The sequence below is a fragment of the Rana temporaria genome, chromosome 4 (genome assembly GCF_905171775.1).
Source record: "Rana temporaria chromosome 4, aRanTem1.1, whole genome shotgun sequence".
Classification (NCBI taxonomy): Eukaryota; Metazoa; Chordata; class Amphibia; order Anura; family Ranidae; genus Rana; species Rana temporaria.
Window position 1 is genome coordinate 51051698 of NC_053492.1, and position 18605 is coordinate 51070302.

The 18605-nt window shown below is 45.7% G+C and overlaps 1 protein-coding gene across 1 annotated transcript in view; it reads left to right on the forward strand.

The window, feature by feature from the left end:
- The first annotated feature begins 4713 nt into the window (after positions 1-4713).
- Positions 4714-18605, forward strand: part of KCNK3 (potassium two pore domain channel subfamily K member 3) — a 160979-nt gene continuing 147087 nt past the window's right edge. The window contains exon 1 of the mRNA XM_040348380.1: positions 4714-5257. Within this exon, the coding sequence (XP_040204314.1) occupies positions 4975-5257 (283 nt within the window). The 5' untranslated portion in view covers positions 4714-4974. The remainder of the gene's footprint in view (positions 5258-18605) is intronic.

Genomic DNA, 18605 nt, shown 5'->3' on the forward strand with positions numbered 1-18605 from the left:
GAGACAGCTCTGTCACTCCTGCAAGGAGCAGCTTCACCAGCATCATTCAGGAGAAGGGCAAAGGGGTATCTATTACCTTCCTGCAAGAAAGACAGCAGTAGACAGGTCATCACCTCCTTGGAGCGGATTCTGCAAGGCTCAGCACTGGTATCTCCTTTAAGAAGAGACTGTTAGAGGCAGCTCTGTCACCTGTTAAGAAAAGACAGCAAGAGACAGCCCTGAGACACTTTCTTTAAAGGGGAAATTCAAAGAGACCGCTCTGTCCCTTCCTTCAGAGTAGACTTTTGGAGACAGCTCTGATATCTCCAAGAGGAGACAGTTAGAGACAGCTCTTGCATTTCTATCAAGAAGAGACTGTTAGAGGCAGTTCTGACATTCCCTCTAGAATGAGACTGTCAGTGTCAGCTCTGTAGTCTCCTGCAATTAGAAATTGTTGAAGATAGCTCTGACATTTCCTCCAAGAAGAGACTGCTAGAAACAGCTCTGCATCTACTCCAAGAAAAGGCTGGCAGGGATAGCTAGCTCCATTGCCTCCTTCAGGAAGAGACTGCTAGAGACAGCTCTGCATCTACTCCAAGAAAAGGCTGGCAGGGATAGCTCTATTGCCTCCTCCAGGAAGAGACTGCTAGAGACAGCTCTGCATCTACTCCAAGAAAAGGCTGGCAGAGATAGCTCTATTGCCTCCTTCAGGAAGAGACTGCTAGAGACAGCTCTGCATCTACTCCAAGAAAAGGCTGGCAGAGATAGCTCTATTGCCTCCTTCAGGAAGAGACTGCTAGAGACAGCTCTGCATCTACTCCAAGAAAAGGCTGGCAGAGATAGCTCCATTGCCTCCTTCAGGAAGAGACTGCTAGAGACAGCTCTGCATCTACTCCAAGAAAAGGCTGGCAGAGATAGCTCTATTGCCTCCTTCAGGAAGAGACTGCTAGAGACAGCTCTGCATCTACTCCAAGAAAAGGCTAGCAGGGATAGCTCCATTGCCTCCTTCAGGAAGAGACTGTTAGAGACAGCTCTTACATTTCCTCCAAGAAGAGACTGTTCTGACATATTTTCCAGGAAGAGACTGCTAGAGACAGCTCTGACAACTATACTCCAAGAAAAGCTTCCAGGGACAGCTCCATCGCCTCCTTCAGGAAGAGACTGTTAAAGACAGCTCTGACATTTCCCCTAAGTAGAGATTGCTAGGGCCAGCACTGTTGCTTCATTCAAGAAGAGACTGTCTAACAGGAACATTTATGTCACCTTTTTTTTAAGAAAAGACTGTCAGAGACACTTATGACATCTACCCACAGAAGAAGCATCCCTGAAATCTCCCAGAAAAAGCCACCATGGACAGTTCTGACATCTCCTTCAAGAAGAGACTGCCCTGACATCTCCTCCAAAAAGAGACTGCCCTAACCTCTCCTTCAGTAAGAGACTGCCCTGGAATCTCCTTCAAGAAGAGACTGCCCTGACATCTTCTCCAAAAAGAGACTGCCCTGACATCTCCAAAAAGAGACTGCCATGACATCTCCAAAAAGAGACTGCCCTGACATCTCCTTCAAGAAGAGACTGCCCTGACATCTCCTTGAAGAAGAGACTGTCCTGACATCTCCTTCAAGAAGAGACTGCCCTGACATCTCCTTCAAAAAGAAACTACCCTGACATATCCCCCCAAAAAGAGACTGCCCTGACATCTCCTCCAAAAAGATACTGCCCTAACCTCTCCTTCAGTAAGAGACTGCCCTGACATCACCAAGAAGAGACTGCCCTGACATCTCCCCCCAAGAAGAGACTGCCCTGACATCTCCCCCCAAGAAAAGACTGCTCTGACATCACCAAGAAGAAGCCACCAAAGACAGTTCAGACACCTCCTTTAAGAAGGGACTTTCAGAGACACTTTTGACACCTACCCCCAGTCCCCTGAAGACGTAGCCCTGACATTTCCTCCAAGAAGAGACTGTAAGTCACAATTGTGACCTCTCCTATAAGAAGAGGACAGCAGTGTCACCTCCTTAGATCAGATGTGACTCCCAGCCACCAATAAAGGACATACCTGTGCCCAGTCCTCCTGCACTGACATCTCCCCCCAAGAACCCCCTATACCTGTGCCCAGTCCTCCTGCACTGACATCTCCCCCCATACCTCTGTCCAGTCCTCCTGCACTGACATCTCCCCCCATACCTGTGTCCAGTCCTCCTGCACTGACATCTCCCCCCATACCTGTGTCCAGTCCTCCTGCACTGACATCTTCCCCAAGAACCCCCCATACCTGTGCCCAATCCTCCTGCACTGACCGAGCTGCTGATGACTGGTGGACTCCTCTCCAGGACAGTCCTGACCTCCATTGGCAGAGGAGCTCCTGGGATGTCCATCCCTGGTCTGTAGGTCCCATAGACAGGAGATGTCAGGAGCAGTGGCGGCTGGTGCTCCATTTTTTTGGGGGGGCGCAAACAAAACCCCAACCAACCCCCCCCCCCCCCCAATGTCACTCACAGACAATGTGACCTGCATTTAGACAGAGGAATAGATTGGATAGGACAGATAGATAGATAGATAGATAGATAGATAGATAGATAGATAGATAGATAGATAGATAGATAGATAGATAGATAGATAATCAGACAGATAATAAGATAGATAGATAGATAGATAGATAGATAGATAGATAGATAGATAGATAGATAGATAGATAGATAGATAGATAGATAGATAATCAGACATATAATTAGATAGAGATAGATAGATAGATAGATAGATAGATAGATAGATAGATAGATAGATAGATAGATAGATAGATAGATAGATAGATAGATAGATAGATAGATATATAGATAGATAGATAATCAGACAGATAATAAGATAGATAGATAGATAGATAGATAGATAGATAGATAGATAGATAGATAGATAGATAGATAGATAATCAGACATATAATTAGATAGAGATAGATAGATAGATAGATAGATAGATAGATAGATAGATAGATAGATAGATAGATAGATAATCAGACAGATAATTAGATAGAGATAGATAGATAGATATATAATCAGACAGATAATTAGATAGAGATAGATAGATAGATAGATAGATAGATAATCAGACAGATAATTAGATAGATAGATAGATAGATAGATAGATAGAGATAGAGATTGATTATCTATCTATCTCTATCTATCTATCTATCTATCTAATTATCTGTCTGATTATCTATCTATCTATCTATCTCTCTATCTATCTCTATCTAATTATCTGTCTGATTATCTATCTATCTATCTATCTATCTCTATCTGACAGATAATTAGATAGAGATAGATAGAGAGATAGATAGATAGATAGATAGATAGATAGATAGATAGATAGATAGATAGATAGATAATCAGACAGATAATTAGATAGATAGATAGAGACAGAGAGAGAGAGACAGAGACAGAGGGACAGAGAGAGATAGATAGATAATCAGACAGATAATTAGATAGATAGATATATAGATAGATAGATAGATAATCAGACAGATAATAAGATAGATAGATAGATAGATAGATAGATAGATAGATAGATAGATAGATAGATAGATAGATAGAGACAGAGACACAGAGAGAGATAGATAGATAATCAGACAGATAATTAGATAGATAGATATATATATAGATAGATAGATAGATAGATAATCAGACAGATAATAAGATAGATAGATAGATAGATAGATAGATAGATAGATAGATAGATAGATAGATAGATAGATAGAGATAGAGAGATAGAGAGATAGATAGAGAGATAGATAATCAGACAGATAATTAGATAGATAGATAGATAGAGACAGAGAGAGAGACAGAGACAGAGGGACAGAGAGAGATAGATAGATAATCAGACAGATAATTAGATAGATAGATATATAGATAGATAGATAGATAATCAGACAGATAATAAGATAGATAGATAGATAGATAGATAGATAGATAGATAGATAGATAGATAGATAGAGACAGAGGGACAGAGAGAGAGAGAGACAGATATAAGAGAGATATAAGAGACAGATATAAGAGACAGATATAAGAGAGATATAAGAGACTTGTAAAGCATGGCTGTAGGTCGCAGAGCAGGGAGCCCTCCCTCACACACAGGAGATGTGTGTAATGAAGGCTCCAGCACAGATCGGGTGAAGCATGGCCCCCCCTCCACTCTCCATCACAAGCTGACAATACATCCAGCAAGGAAGTGTGGAAGGAGTGGACACTGGACAGACACTGGGTTAAAAGAATAAATAAAGAGTTTTAATAAGAATATTTTACTTACCTCCATGTCCTGGAGCCAGAGAAGTGAAACTGAAAGTGACACAGCCACCCGCCCGGGAAAAGCACTGCTCATTTCCTAGCAGTGCAGAAGGAACCAATGTGAGGGGCTGGAGAGACACAGGACCGATGTGATTGGCTGGAGTGGCGTCCTGCACATAGCCACAGAGCTTAAAAAAAAACTTGCAAATGAAACGTCCTGCTGCAGCATTGGCAGGACGTTTCAATGATGCCTATTCCTTAATATCGCACTGTTCCCGGCGCCCAGAGCCCGCCCCGAACACTTTAAAGGACCTTTTTTTTTCTTAAAGGGCCAAAAAAAAAAATTGTTTTTTTCATTTTTTTTTTATTTTTTTTTTTTATTTTCTTTTGTCAATGGCTTTGGGGTGGGGGGGGGCGGCGCCCAGGCGCCCCCTATGGACGGGCCGCCACTGGTCAGGAGACAATTTGGCTGCGATAGATCAGAGTGCTCAGCAGCACTACCCGCCCTCCTCCCCTTTTGTGAGCACAGAGCCTTATATGGCCGGTGCCGGCTGTCATTGAGCCTCCTGAGGGTGGTGCTGAAGGGACAGCTCCCATAGACAGGGATAGATAGGAGCCTCCGCTGGCCAGCACTTGGCTTCTATGGACGGCCGCTGCAGCCATGACCTGGAGGAGCTCCGCTGTACAAGGACAGCAGAGCCCTGAGAGCCAACCGACACCATGAAGAGGCAAAACGTCCGGACCTTAGCCCTCATCATCTGCACCTTCACCTACCTGCTGGTCGGAGCTGCTGTCTTTGACGTCCTGGAGTCCGATGAGGAGACCACCGAGAAGAAGAAGCTGGAGGACAAGAGGAATGAGTTGCGGAGCAAATATAACCTGACAGAGGAAAACTACAGGGAGCTGGAATGGGTGGTTATAAAGCTCAAACCTCACAAGGCTGGAGTGCAATGGACTTTTGCTGGATCCTTCTACTTTGCCATCACTGTGATCACCACTATAGGTAGGTGGACCTTGTCCTGACTTTTCTGTACGTTCTGTTTAGGAAGCTGGGGCGAGCAAAGAGATACATGATTGTATAAGATGTTCCTCTGTCCTGATCAGAGGCGCAGAGATACATTGTATAAGATGTTCCCCTGTCCTGTCCAGAGGCTAAGAGATACATTGTATAAGATGTTCCTCTGTCCTGATCAGAGGATCAGAGATACATTGTATTAGATGTTCCTCCGTCCTGATCAGAGGCTCAGAGATACATTGTATAAGATGTTCCTCTGTCCTGATCAGAGGCTAAGAGATACATTGTATAAGATGTTCCTCTGTCCTGTCCAGAGGCTAAGAGATACATTGTATAAGACGTTCCTCTGTCCTGATCAGAGGCTAAGAGATACATTGTATAAGATGTTCCTCTGTCCTGATCAGAGGCTAAGAGATACATTGTATAAGATGTTCCTCTGTCCTGATCAGAGACTAAGAGATACATTGTATAAGATGTTCCTCTGTCCTGATCAGAGGCTCAGAGATACATTGTGTACGATGTTCCTCTGTCCTGATCAGAGGCTCAGAGATACATTGTATAAGATGTTCCTCTGTCCTGATCAGGGGCTCAGAGATACATTGTATAAGATGCTCCTCTGTCCTGATCAGAGGCTAAGAGATACATTGTATACGATGTTCCTCTGTCCTGATCAGAGGCTCAGAGATACATTGTATAAGATGTTCCTCTGTCCTGATCAGAGGCTAAGAGATACATTGTATAAGATGCTCCTCTGTCCTGATCACCACTATAGGTAGGTGGACCTTGTCCTGTCTTTTCTGCTTGTCCGGTATAGGAAGCTGGGGCGAGCAAACAGATACATTGTATAAGATTTTCCTCTGTCCTGATCAGAGGCTAAGAGATACATTGTATAAGATGCTCCTCTGTCCTGATCAGAGGCTAAGAGATACATTGTATAAGATGTTCCTCTGTCCTGATCAGAGGCTCAAAGATACATTGTATAAGATGCTCCTCTGTCCTGATCAGAGGCTCAGAGATACATTGTATAAGATGTTCCTCTGTCCTGATCAGGGGCTCAGAGATACATTGTATAAGATGTTCCTCTGTCCTGATCAGGGGCTCAGAGATACATTGTATAAGATGTTCCTCTGTCCTGATCAGAGGCTCAGAGATACATTGTATAAGATGTTCCTCTGTCCTGATCAGAGACTAAGAGATACATTGTATAAGATGTTCCTCTGTCCTGATCAGAGACTCAGAGATACATTGTATAAGATGTTCCTCTGTCCTGATCAGGGGCTCAGAGATACATTGTATAAGATGTTCCTCTGTCCTGTTCAGGGTCTCAGAGATACATTGTATAAGATGTTCCTCTGTCCTGATCAGAGGCTCAGAGATACATTGTATAAGATGTTCCTCTGTCCTGATCAGGGGCTCAGAGATACATTGTATAAGATGTTCCTCCGTCCTGATCAGAGGCTCAGAGATACATTGTATAAGATGTTCCTCTGTCCTGATCAGAGGCTAAGAGATACATTGTATAAGATGTTCCTCTGTCCTGATCAGAGACTCAGAGATACATTGTATAAGATGTTCCTCTGTCCTGATCAGGGGCTCAGAGATACATTGTATAAGATGCTCCTCTGTCCTGATCAGGGGCTCAGAGATACATTGTATAAGATGTTCCTCTGTCCTGATCAGAGACTCAGAGATACATTGTATAAGATGTTCCTCTGTCCTGATCAGGGGCTAAGAGATACATTGTATAAGATGCTCCTCTGTCCTGATCAGAGGCTAAGAGATACATTGTATAAGACGTTCCTCTGGCTACACATGTTACAATTAGATTTTTCTACTGTTTGCTCTGTGCTGTAAAACATAGTCTTGAAAGCAAGGCTGGGTTCAGGTATGATCTCCAGGTAAGAGATCCTTACTGACTTGTCTGTTACCTCTCTCCAAATACTGAGATGGTCTAGGTGGGAGATGCATTATATATGTATTATATATGTATTACAATTGACTTCTTCTGGGTTTGCTCTGTCCTGCCTGTGAAACAGTTTATTGATATACGGCTAGATTCTTATAGAGGACCTTGTTCTGATTTGTCGGTTAGTCCTTTACAGAAGCTGAGACGGAGGGAAACGTTATATAAGGTATCATACTGCCTACACACGTTACACTTTAAGTTCTACTTACTAAGTAAGTCCCGGCTCCCACTTGGGCATGGTGTAGGTGAACCTTCTTCTGTCTTGTCTGTTAGTCCTCCCCAGAAGCTGAGATGGGCTGAGATACATTGTATTAGGTGTTCCTCTGGCTACACTTAACAATCCATTTCTTCTTCAGGTGTTTGCTTTGTGCTATAAATTCTTTTTTTTAAGTAAGGCTGGGTCAGTATGTAAAAATCTGTGTTTTAAAAAAAAATCCCAAGATTACAGCTGCTCTGCTTCTCCAGTACCTTTTCAGTGTGTGTATGTGTATTCTGTGTGTATGTATACTGTGTGTGTATACTGTGTATGTATACTGTATGTGTGTGTAAACTGTGTGGCTCCATAATCTATTGCCTGGGAGTCCCATAATCTCCTATTGCCCGGGGGCCCCATAATCTCCTATTGTCCGGGGATCCCAAAATCTCCTATTGCCCGGGGGCCCCATAATCTCCTATTGCCTGGGAGCCCCATAATCTTCTATTGCCCGGGGGCCCCATAATCTCCTATTGCCCGGGAGCCCCATAATCTCCTATTGCCCGGGGGCCCCATAATCTCCTATTGCCCGGGGGCCCCATAATCTCCTATTGCCTGGGGGCCCCATAATCTCCTATTGCCCGGGGCCCCATAATCTCCTATTGCCTGGGAGCCCCATAATCTTCTATTGCCCGGGGGCCCCATAATCTCCTATTGCCCGGGAGCCCCATAATCTCCTATTGCCCGGGGGCCCCATAATCTCCTATTGCCCGGGGGCCCCATAATCTCCTATTGCCTGGGGGCCCCATAATCTCCTATTGCCCGGGGCCCCATAATCTCCTATTGCCCGGGAGCCCCAATATCTTCTATTGCCCAGGGGCCCCATAATCTCCTATTGCCTGGAGGCCCCATGAGTTGTCAGTCCGCCCCTGCTGGTTCACATATGAGCTTGGGGTAGGAGCCCCTTGTTCTGTGTTGTCTGCTAGTCCTCTCCAAAAGCCGGGATGGACTGAGAAAACAATTGTTTGGTGTCACTCTGGCTACACCTGTTACAATTGAATTATTTATTATGTTTGCTCTGTGCTGTAAAACATTGTTTGGAAAGTAAGGTTCACATATGAGCTCCGGGTAGCAGATCCTTGTTGTGACTTGCCTGTTACTCCTCTCCAAATGCTGAGATGAGCTCACCAGGAGATACATTCTATAGAGTGTCATATTGGCTACATGATGTGTTACAATTAAATTCTGCTTCCAGTGTTTGCTCTCTCCTGGAAAGCTCAGGGAATTAATTATGGTAGCTAACTAAACCCAGGACCCGGCATTCACTATATCTGGTCATCCACAGAACATAGAAATGTCGTCAGCAGTAAATAGCAGTGTTGTGACTTCTATCAGTGTCTGGTTAAAGCTTTTATTCTACTCTGACTGTCCTATGAGGCTGCAGGACTTTTCAACCTCTGTCTGGAAAGTGCTGATTGGCCCTGTCATATGCACCCTCCTAAGAAAAAAAAATCTCTAGCAATACACACCAAACTGAGCATGTGCAGAGTGCCCCCAAGGCTCTGTTCTATCAGCAGATAGATTGGGAACAGTTAAACAAGGGGAGGATCAGAGAAAACAGGATTTAACAGTCTTTTTAGACAATGTAGAGGGCTAACCCCTTAGGTTCCACAGTGAGTATAACAAGCATGCTTTACTGCATATACAGACTGATTTTACTGTTGTGGGTTTAGAAACCCTGTAAGGTAAGATAACCTTGTTCTGTTTGTCTACCATGCCAGGTTCACACCTAAATGACACTGGCCCAGATTCAGGTACAGTAGGGGCGCGCACTGATACGGCGGCGCAGCGTTTCGTTTTTACGCTACGCCTCCGTAAATTACTGGAGCTACGTAATTTACTCCGTAATTTGCGGCGGCGTTTCGTAAAAGGGGCCGGCGTAAGCGCGTGTAATTTAAATGATCCCGTAGGGGGCGTGGATCATTTAAATTAGGCGCGTTCCCGCGCCGAACGTACTGCGCATGCTCCGTCGGGAAAATTTCCCGACGTGCATTGCGGTAAATGACGTCGCAAGGACGTCATTGGCTTTGACGTGAACGTAAATGGCGTCCAGCGCCATTCACGAACGAGTTACGCAAACGACGCAAAATTTGAAAATCGCGACGCGGGAACGACTTCCATACTTACCATTGGCTGCGCCTCCTAATAGCAGGAGCAGCCTTACGGCGAAAACGATGTATGCAAACGACATAAAAAACGAGCGCCGGCCGCGCGTACGTTTGTGAATCGGCGTTAGTATGCAATTTGCATACTCTACGCTGAAAACTACCGGAGTATACGACGGCGTAAGGCCCCGTACACACGACCAAACATGTATGCTGAAACTGGTCCGCGGGCCAGTTTCAGCATACATGTTCGGTCGTGTATAGGCGCGAGCGGGCCGAATTCCAGCAAACATTTGCCCGCCGGGCCTTTTCCCAGCAGACAAATATTCCTGGACGTGTTTTAAAACCGTCCGCTGGAATCCTGCCCGCTCGGACATGTACAGACCTACCGTACATGTCCGAGCGCCCGCCGTCCCTCGCATGCGTCGAATGACTTTGACGCAAGCGTGGAAGCCTTTAAATGGCAGGCCCGCCCACGTCGCCGCGTCATCGCGTATTGTTTACGCGCGGACTTCTGTACGATGGTTAGTACAACCATCGTACAGAAGCCCTCTGGCAGGCATGTACGGTGAAAACGGTCCGACGGACCGGTTTCATTGTACATGTTTGCTTGTGTGTACCGGGCCTAAGAGAATTATGCCAGTCGTATCTTAGGCTACAGTCGGCGTATCTAGCTTTCTGAATACAGAAAGTTGATACACCGGCGCTACTTAGCAATTACGCTGCGTATCTATGGATACGCAGGCGTAATTGCTACCTGAATCTACCCCACTGTTGCGTTGCATTTTTTTTTTTTGGCGTGATTTTGTGTTGTGTTTTTGGAGTGGCACCATTCATTTTGAATGGGTCTTCCTCCACTCCAATAACGTGGCAAAGAGGTTCTTGTACCAAATTTTGCCAATGAGCCTGGCACATTTGGCATTGCGTTTTTTTTTTTTTTTTTGCTGAAATTATCATGCGACAAATAATGGCACTGCAAATGTGTACCACATTTTGCTGAGATTGTGGAATCGTAGGCAGAATCGCACAATTCTGCCTGCAATTCCAATACGTCCAAGTGTGAATGGGGCCTAATGCCGCGTACACACGATCGGAAATTCCGGCAAGTCCGATGTGAGCTTTTGTGTCGGACAATCCGACCGTGTGTATGCTCCATCGGACTTTTGCTGTCGGAATTTCCGCCAACAAAAGATTGAGAGCTGGTTCTGTAATTTTTCTAACGGAAAAAGTTCCTATCGGAAAATCGGCTCATCTGTATGCAATTCCGACGCGCCAAAAAACACACATGCTCGGAATCAAGCAGAAGAGCCGAACTGCCTATTGAACTTCATTGATCGTCGTACGACTTGTACGTCACCGCGTTCTTGACGGTCGGAATTTCCGAGAAGATTTGTGTGACCGTGTGTATGCAACACAAGTTTGAGCCAACATTCCGTCAGAAAAAATCCACGGTTTTCTTGTTGGAATTTCCGATCGTGTGTACGCAGCATAAGTCCTCTGTAGGAGCTGGGATGGGGAAGGAGAAACATTATATGCAGTGTTCTTCTGTACTTCACAATTAACCACTTCAGCCTCGGAAGGTTTCACCCCCTTCATGACCAGGCCATTTTTTGCGATACGGCACTACGTTACTTTAACTGACAATTGCGTGGATGTGCGACGCTTTTTTACCACAAAAGAGCTTTATTTTGGTGATTTTTGATCACCTCTGCTTTTTTTTTTGTTTGTTTTTTTGCACTGTAAACAAAAAAAAGACAGACAATTTTGAAGGAAAAAAAACGAACAATATTTTTTACTTTCTACTATATAGAGCGCTGTAACACTTTGTATTACAATTGCGTTGTCATGCAACACTGTACCCAAATTACATTTTTATCATTTTTTCCCCACAAATAGGGTTTTCTTTTGGTGGTATTTGATCACCTCTGCGGTTTTTATTTCTTGTGCTATAAACACAATATTTTTAACTTTTTGCTATAATAAATATTCCAATTTAAAAAACAAAAAACAAATGTTTTCCTCAATTTAGGCCAATAGGTTCTGCTACATATTTTTGGTTAAAAAAATAAAATAAATCACAGTAAGAGTATATTGATTGGTTTGCGCAAAAGTTATCGTGTCTACAAACTATGGGATAGTTTTATGGCATCTTTACTAGAGATCAGCGATTTTTAGCGGGACAGCGACATTGCGGTGGACAAATTGGACAATAAAGCCTCATACACAGGCTTTTTTTGATGACCAAGGGGTAGATTCAGGTAGAATTGCTTATTTTTGTGCGGGTGTAGCGTATCTCAGATACTCTACGCCGCCGTAACTTAGTGAGGCAGGTTCTGTATTCACCAAGAACCTGCGCCCTAAGTTACGGCGGCGTAGCGTAAATCTGCCGGCGTAATCACGCCTAATTAAAATTGTGAAGAGGTGGGCGTGTTTTATGTAAGTAAAACATGACCCCACGTAAATGACGTTTTTGACTAACGGCGCATGCGCCGTCTGTGAATGTAACCCAGTGCGCATGCTCCAAATTAACCCGCAAAAAGCCAATGCTTTCGACGTGAACATAAATTACGCAAATCCCTATTCGCGAACGACTTACGCAAACGACGTCCATACTTAACATAGGATACGCCTCATATAGCAGGGGTAACTTTACGCTGGAAAAAGCTTAACGTAAACGACGTAAAAAAATGCGCCAGGCAAACGTACATTTCTGAATCGGTGTATCTACCTAATTTGCATATTCAACGCATAAATATACGGAAGCGCCACCTAGTGGCCAGCCTAAAATTGCAACTAAGATACGACGGCGTAAGAGACTTACGCCGGTCGGAACTTAGTCAAATCAATGCGTAACTGATTCTATGAATCAGGCGCATAGATACGACGCCGCACACTCAGAGATACGACGGCGTATCTGGACATACGCCGTCGTATCTCTTACCTGAATCTACCCCCAAATGTCCGTTTTTTGTGGCTTGCTAGTCTCATGTCGAAAGTGAAGAGGTTACTCACAATCCGAAATTATTTTGTACGACAGAATACAACGTCAGATGTGACGCATTGTGTTGATTTTTTTGTTTCTGAGCATGCGTAGTCTTGCTCTTATGATTTTTTTCCGCATTAAAATCATACTGAGGAAAGGAAAATTAGACATAGAGTTCACATCCAACAAAAAATTATAGTCTACACATCCAGTTTTTGTCTGAAGAAAAATCGTAATTGTCGAAATTACCGTACTAACGATCCGAAAATCGTCAGACAGCTCGTCGTACACAATCTAAAGGGAACTGAGGAAGGGTCTACTGTACACTTCCTTTTGAAAGTGCAGGTTCCAGGGCTGTCATTGTGATGTTGTCTTCACTACATATGCCCTGTACACACGACCGGGATTACTAACGGGAAAAGGTCCGTCGGAAATCCAGAGGGGAAAACCGAGAACCTGCTCTCGACTTTTCCCCCGCACAGACGTTCGGTTTTCCTGTCGGGAAAACTCCGATAAGAGCTTTTCCTGGGGAATCCCGACCATGTGTATGCTCAAATCTGAGTTTTTCCCCACAGGAAAACTGCCAAAAATGACCGTTTTCCACTGGGAAAAAGTCAGCCGGGAAAAAAGGGAGCAGGTTCTCTTTTTTTTGGCCTGCATTTTTTGGGCAGTTTTTCCGTCGGAAAAACTGCGAGGAGCATACACACGGCCGGGATTCCGGCCAAAAGCTCTCCTCAGTTTTCCCGTTGGGAAACCCGGTCGTGTGTTCGGGGCATTAGGCCGGCTTTGAATTCCTGCTGAACCGGCCGTGATTAGAACCATGTATGGTAGGCATGTCCAAAGTCTGGCCCGCGGGCCAATTTCGGACGGCTCGCCTGGTCATTTTGACATGTATATCTTTTGTGGCCCCCAATGAATCCCCGCGCACTGGGGGCCACAAAAGAAATACATGCTGGCTGCCTTGGAGGGGACAGGGAGGAGGTGGGACGAGTGCCGTGCATACAGGAGTATTTCCTGTCTACACGGCGACCTTTGTAAAAGAAAGTCCCGTCTCCTGCACTGCCATTGGACGACTGTTCTGTCCATCATAGGAGGCGGGACTTTCTATTAAAGAGGCGCTTGTCCCGCCCCCTCCCTGTCTCCTCCAAGGCTGCAGATGGGCATGAATCAGGCTGCATTGATGGCAATGGTGAGTCTGCATTGATGCCAATGGGGGTGCTGCATTCAGGACAATGGGGGTGCTGCACTCATGACAATGGGGGTGCTGCATTCAGGACAAGGGGGTGTTGCATTCAAGGCAACGGGGGTGCTGCATTCATTCAAGGCAATGGGGGTGCTGCATTCATTCAAGGCAACGGGGGTGCTGCATTCAGGGCAACGGAGGTGCTGCATTCAGGGCAACGGAGGTGCTGCATTCAGGGCAACGGGGGTGCTGCATTCAGGGCAACGGGGGTGCTGCATTCAGGGCAACGGGGGTGCTGCATTCAGGGCAACGGGGGTGCTGCATTCATTCAAGGCAACGGGGGTGCTGCATTCAGGGCAACGGAGGTGCTGCATTCAGGGCAACGGGGGTGCTGCATTCAGGGCAACGGGGGTGCTGCATTCAGGGCAACGGGGGTGCTGCATTCAGGGCAACGGGGGTGCTGCATTCATTCAAGGCAACGGGGGTGCTGCATTCAGGGCAACGGAGGTGCTGCATTCAGGGCAACGGAGGTGCTGCATTCAGGGCAACGGGGGTGCTGCATTCAGGGCAACGGTGGTGCTGCATTCAGGGCAACGGGGGTGCTGCATTCATTCAAGGCAACGGGGGTGCTGCATTCAGGGCAACGGAGGTGCTGCATTCAGGGCAACGGGGGTGCTGCATTCAGGGCAATGGGGGTGCTGCATTCAGGGCAACGGGGGTGCTGCATTCAGGGCAACGGGGGTGCTGCATTCATTCAAGGCAACGGGGGTGCTGCATTCAGGGCAACGGAGGTGCTGCATTCAGGGCAACGGAGGTGCTGCATTCAGGGCAACGGGGGTGCTGCATTCAGGGCAACGGGGGTGCTGCATTCAGGGCAACGGTGGTGCTGCATTCAGGGCAACGGGGGTGCTGCATTCAGGGCAACGGGGTGCTGCATTCAGGGAAATGGGGGTGCTGCATTCAGCACAAGGGGGGCTGGCATTCAGGACTAGGTGGGCTCTCATTCAGGGCAAGGGGGGTGCTGCATTCAGGGCAAGGGGGATGCTGCATTCAGGGAAAGGGGGTGCTGCATTCAGGACAAGGGAAGTGCTGCATTCAGGGCAAGGGGGTGCTGCATTCAGGGAAAGGGGGTGCTGCATTCAGGACAAGGGAAGTGCTGCATTCAGGGCAAGGGGGTGCTGCATTCAGGACAAGAGGGGTGCTGCATTTATGGCACTTGTGAGGCTGCATTGATGGGCACTGACCCTTAATTTGCTTCACAGTTCTTTATTTAAAATTTAAGATTTTTTCCCCCTGAATCTTCCCTCTTAAAGTGAATAAATACGGTACAGTATGTCCAAATGATGTCTGTGATGATGGGGGAATCGTGCACATTTTGGGTTGCAGGAAGTTCACACTGTCTATGGCCTGCTTTAGCCAGTTACTGCCCTAGGTATGCAACTCACATTTATATCTTCACTGGCCACACACTTGTTCCAAGGTAAACAGAATCAAGATACATTTTTAAAAGTTAGCAATGGCAGTCATCAATGTTGGCTTGCTAGGATGCAGCAGGATAAGTGAGACTCTGTGAATGCAGGAATTACGGGAGGTCCAGTTGCTGGAGTCCCTGAAAGGCATAGAAGCCAGGAGGAATGTGTTAATGATATTTTGGGGCAGAGAGAAGTACCTTCTCCACCAGTTGGGAAATGTGAGACCCCAGTATGCCCAGTCCATGCTCTGTGCTGGAATCCCAGTCTGCTCATTATTAGTTGCTGTCTAATTATAGAATTGACTATTCTCAGTAAAATATGGGCACACATCACTACTCATCCTGTGGGAGAAAACGATTGATATTTCAGAACGCTAATCGTATTGGCTTCACTGAATAGAAAAACAGGGCTTGGAAAGCGCTCTGCTCCGTACTGTAGAGCTCACTGATTGGACGCTTCCCCGCATATGATCCTAGTTCGTATGTGCATGGAATGTTCTTCTAGTCTCTGAGACAGGATCCATTATTTTTGGGTGACTTGAATAATAATGCGTTCCATGCTGCATGTGGGGCTATTTTTAGGAATCATGAAATAAGCCGGTTGACTGCTAATATAATAAAATGTGTGACCGGCATAGAGAAGTATAAAATCCGGCTCCTTTGTGGGATGAGGCTCCTCCTGCCCCCCCGTAGAACTACAGGTATCGGCATGCCCCAGAATAGGAGACCCCTAAAGTTACAGGGGCAGATCCACAAAGCGAGTACGCCGGCGTATCTACTGATGCGCCGGCGTACTTTAAAATTTCCCGCGTCGTATCTTTGTTTTGAATCCTCAAAACGACGGCATCTGGGTTATATCCGACAGGTGTACGTTTTCGTACGCCTTCGGATCTAAGATGCAATTCTTCGGCGTCCGCTGGGTGGTGTTCCCCTCGTTTTCCGCGTCGAGTATGCAAATTAGCTATTTCCGACGATCCACGAACGTACGAGCGGCCGTCGCATTCTTTTACGTCGTCTCTAGTCAGCTTTTTTCGGCGTATAGTTAAACCTGCTATTTGGTGGCGTACTCAATGTTAAGTATGGCCGTCGTTCCCGCGTATCATTTAAAAAAAAAAATTTAGTTTGCGCAAGTCGTCCGTGAATCGGGCTGGACGTAACTTACGTCCACGTCAAAACAATGACGTCCTTGCGACGTCATTTAGCGCAATGCACGGCGGGAAATTTAGGGACGGCGCATGCGCAGTTCGTTCGGCGCAGGGACGCGCTTCATTTAAATGAAACACGCCCCCCCTACTCGCCGATTTGAATTAGGCGCCGTTACGCCACGAGAGATACACTACGCCGCCGTAACTTACGGCGCAAATTCTTCCAGGATTCAAACCAAAAAAAGTAAGTTACGGCGGCGTAGCGTATCTCAGATACACTGCGCCGGGGCAGATCTTTGTGGATCTGCCCCACAGGGTGTAAGCCCAGGCAATTAAGTTGAAGCAGAACTCCAGCCAAAAATAACAAGATAAAAAAAATAGCCCATTAAGGAAATAAGGAAACCAGCATTTCCTGCAATCCAGAAATTTCTCTTGCGGTACTTTATTTCTGACACCAGATGTCCTCAGTCTGAGCCCAGTTCTACCTGGATGCACCTCAGCCGGCGACTGGACAGTGAACAGAGAAGCAGCACAGTGATGAGCTAATTTGTCTGTCACTCTGCTCTCTCCTCCTATCAGCAGGCTTATTCAGCATATGAACCAATTCGCTCTTTGTGCTGTTTCTTCCTCTTACACTGCAGCCCTGCTATATTTTAAGGGTCTGATACTAGGTCACATTCAAGTTTGCATTAAAAATAAATAAATAAATATAATTGTGTATTAAAGGGGAAGTAAACTCCAGTGCACAAATCATTTGCAACTATAAGGCCACCAATTTATACTTTTAAAAACATTTTGCAATCCAATTTATCCACCTACCATGCCTATTGCTTCTTTTCCAGTGTAGTTTTGTTTCGATGTATCCCAGCTGCAGGCTGCACCATTTTAGCTCCTGTCTGCTTCCTGCCCTCAGCATACTTCCGCCCTTTCTCTGTTTTTTGCGCATGCGCAGTGGGTCTGCTTGCTCCGTTGATGCTGAGCGCCGATGTTACACCCCCTGAATGGCAGTTTGGAAATGTGGTCACTCTACTCCTCAAATTTACAGCGACTGCACTTCCAAGTGCACTTTCAGTGCGATTTCAAGTGCACTTGTAGTGAAAAGTAGATTTGCCTTTCGTAAATAACCCCCTACATATCTCACCCACTTTCAGATGCCTTGTAGAGAAATAATCAATGTTATTGACTTAACCTGTCAGTGGTCATACAGTTCAGTGTATGTCTTGGATGCTCCAATACATTCTATCTATCTCAGAATTGTGAGTGTTCCCACCCATCTTTTTCTGGTCCAGGTGCTCCTGTTATATTCTCCATAATATAAAAGAAATAATAAATCCAGCAAGGATGGCGGGAACCCCTTATAATGGGCACAGCAGATGTACATGCCTGGGAACGCAGACGCATGGAGGGTGGGAAATCTTCATAATGGGCACAGCGGCTGCGCCCACACTACAAGGGCTAATTGCTCATTTAGTCTAAGAGAGAGGAGAAATGCTTTTACTTAACTCATCCCCCACTCCCCTGGCACACTGTGCCCCCTGCATAAACCCTGTTGGTGGACTGTCCCTTGGCATCATTATAACCATTGCAGAGCTATCAACCCTGCCCTGATCTTGATGACATCAGGACATTAGACTGCTGGAGCATGGGGTAGAAGCTGCAGTGGTGACCTGTCTAGCAATGCTAAGGAGCAGAGGAGCGGGTAAATAGAAGCCTAACAAAAAATAAATAAAAATGCAGTCACCACATCTAAGGACTGGTAAGCTGCAATATAATAAAAAAGAAATCTTAGGTTTTAATACATTTTAATTGCCAAATGCAGTAACCTCAGATTTCCTTTAGAACGTTGCACATTATTTTTGCTTTTTGCTGGACCCCACTGAACGATCCCATCGCCACACGCAGGCTACAGCCTCTGATGTGCGACCAATTGTTTCCAAATAAAAAGCGTCTTGGTCTAGGCTCTCTCCTGTTATGAAACAGTGTGTGTAAATAATGAAGACTGTATTCACAGCGAATAACACTACCGGAGTCTCTGATCCAGAAATACTAGGCGAGCTATATTTAGACACATTTTCTGGCGCTTTTCAGCAAAGTGTAACAAATTAGACGAAAGGGGCTTCGCAAACCAGCTTGATGGGTCGGGTGTGAGAGAAAAGGAGAAAAATAGATAACCTGTGACTGACAAACCCCCACGGGCCACTGTTACACATCATGTGTGAGAGCTATTTTA